General features: G+C 70.5%; 1 protein-coding gene across 1 annotated transcript in view; it reads right to left on the bottom strand.

The window, feature by feature from the left end:
* Positions 1-583, bottom strand: part of NTRK1 (neurotrophic tyrosine kinase, receptor, type 1) — a gene marked incomplete at its 3' end in the record, with an annotated part of 10860 nt that extends 10277 nt beyond the window's left edge. Inside the window, exon 1 of the mRNA XM_014961253.1 lies at positions 399-583. Within this exon, the coding sequence (XP_014816739.1) occupies positions 399-583 (185 nt within the window). The remainder of the gene's footprint in view (positions 1-398) is intronic.
* Between the last annotated feature and the right edge of the window lie 7 nt (positions 584-590).

Here is a 590-nt window from a genome sequence, read left to right as displayed (position 1 = left end):
CCCCCTTCCCCCCTGCCTGTGCCCTGCCTGCACCCTGCCTGCACCTCTGCACCCTGCCTGAACCCCTTCACCCCTTCCTGCACCCTGCCTGCGCCCTGCCTGTGCCCTGCCTGCACCATCTGCTCCCTGCCTGAACCCCTTCACCCCTGCCTGCACCCTGCCTGCACCCCTGCACCCTGCCTGCACCCTGCAAGCACCCTTTCACCCCTGCCTGCACCCTTTCACCCCTGCCTTTGTCCTGCCTGCTCCCTGCCTGCACCCCTGCATCCTGCCTGCACCCCTGCATCCTGCCTGCTCCCGGTCCCCGAGCTTCATCACCCCCATCCCTGAGCTTCATCACCCTCATCTCCATCACCTCGACCCCCAGCCCCACCGCCCTGTCCCCCAGCCCCACTCACACGTCGGTGAAGCCGCCGGTTGCCAGCAGCGGGGCCATCCTGCTGACGGTACCGGGCTCCCGGCAGAGGATGGTACCTCTCAGGGGACAACGGCAGGGAGGGGGACAGGGACGGGCAGCCCCCGGGGGGGACAGGAGCAGCAGCGCGGTCAGGCAGAGCCAGGCGGGCAGCGGCGGCGGCGGCATCGCGGGG

The sequence above is a fragment of the Calidris pugnax genome, unplaced genomic scaffold (genome assembly GCF_001431845.1).
Source record: "Calidris pugnax isolate Ruff unplaced genomic scaffold, ASM143184v1 scaffold371, whole genome shotgun sequence".
In the NCBI taxonomy this organism is placed as follows: domain Eukaryota; kingdom Metazoa; phylum Chordata; class Aves; order Charadriiformes; family Scolopacidae; genus Calidris; species Calidris pugnax.
Note: the sequence above shows the minus strand (reverse complement) of the source record. Positions and strands in the feature narration are given on the sequence as shown.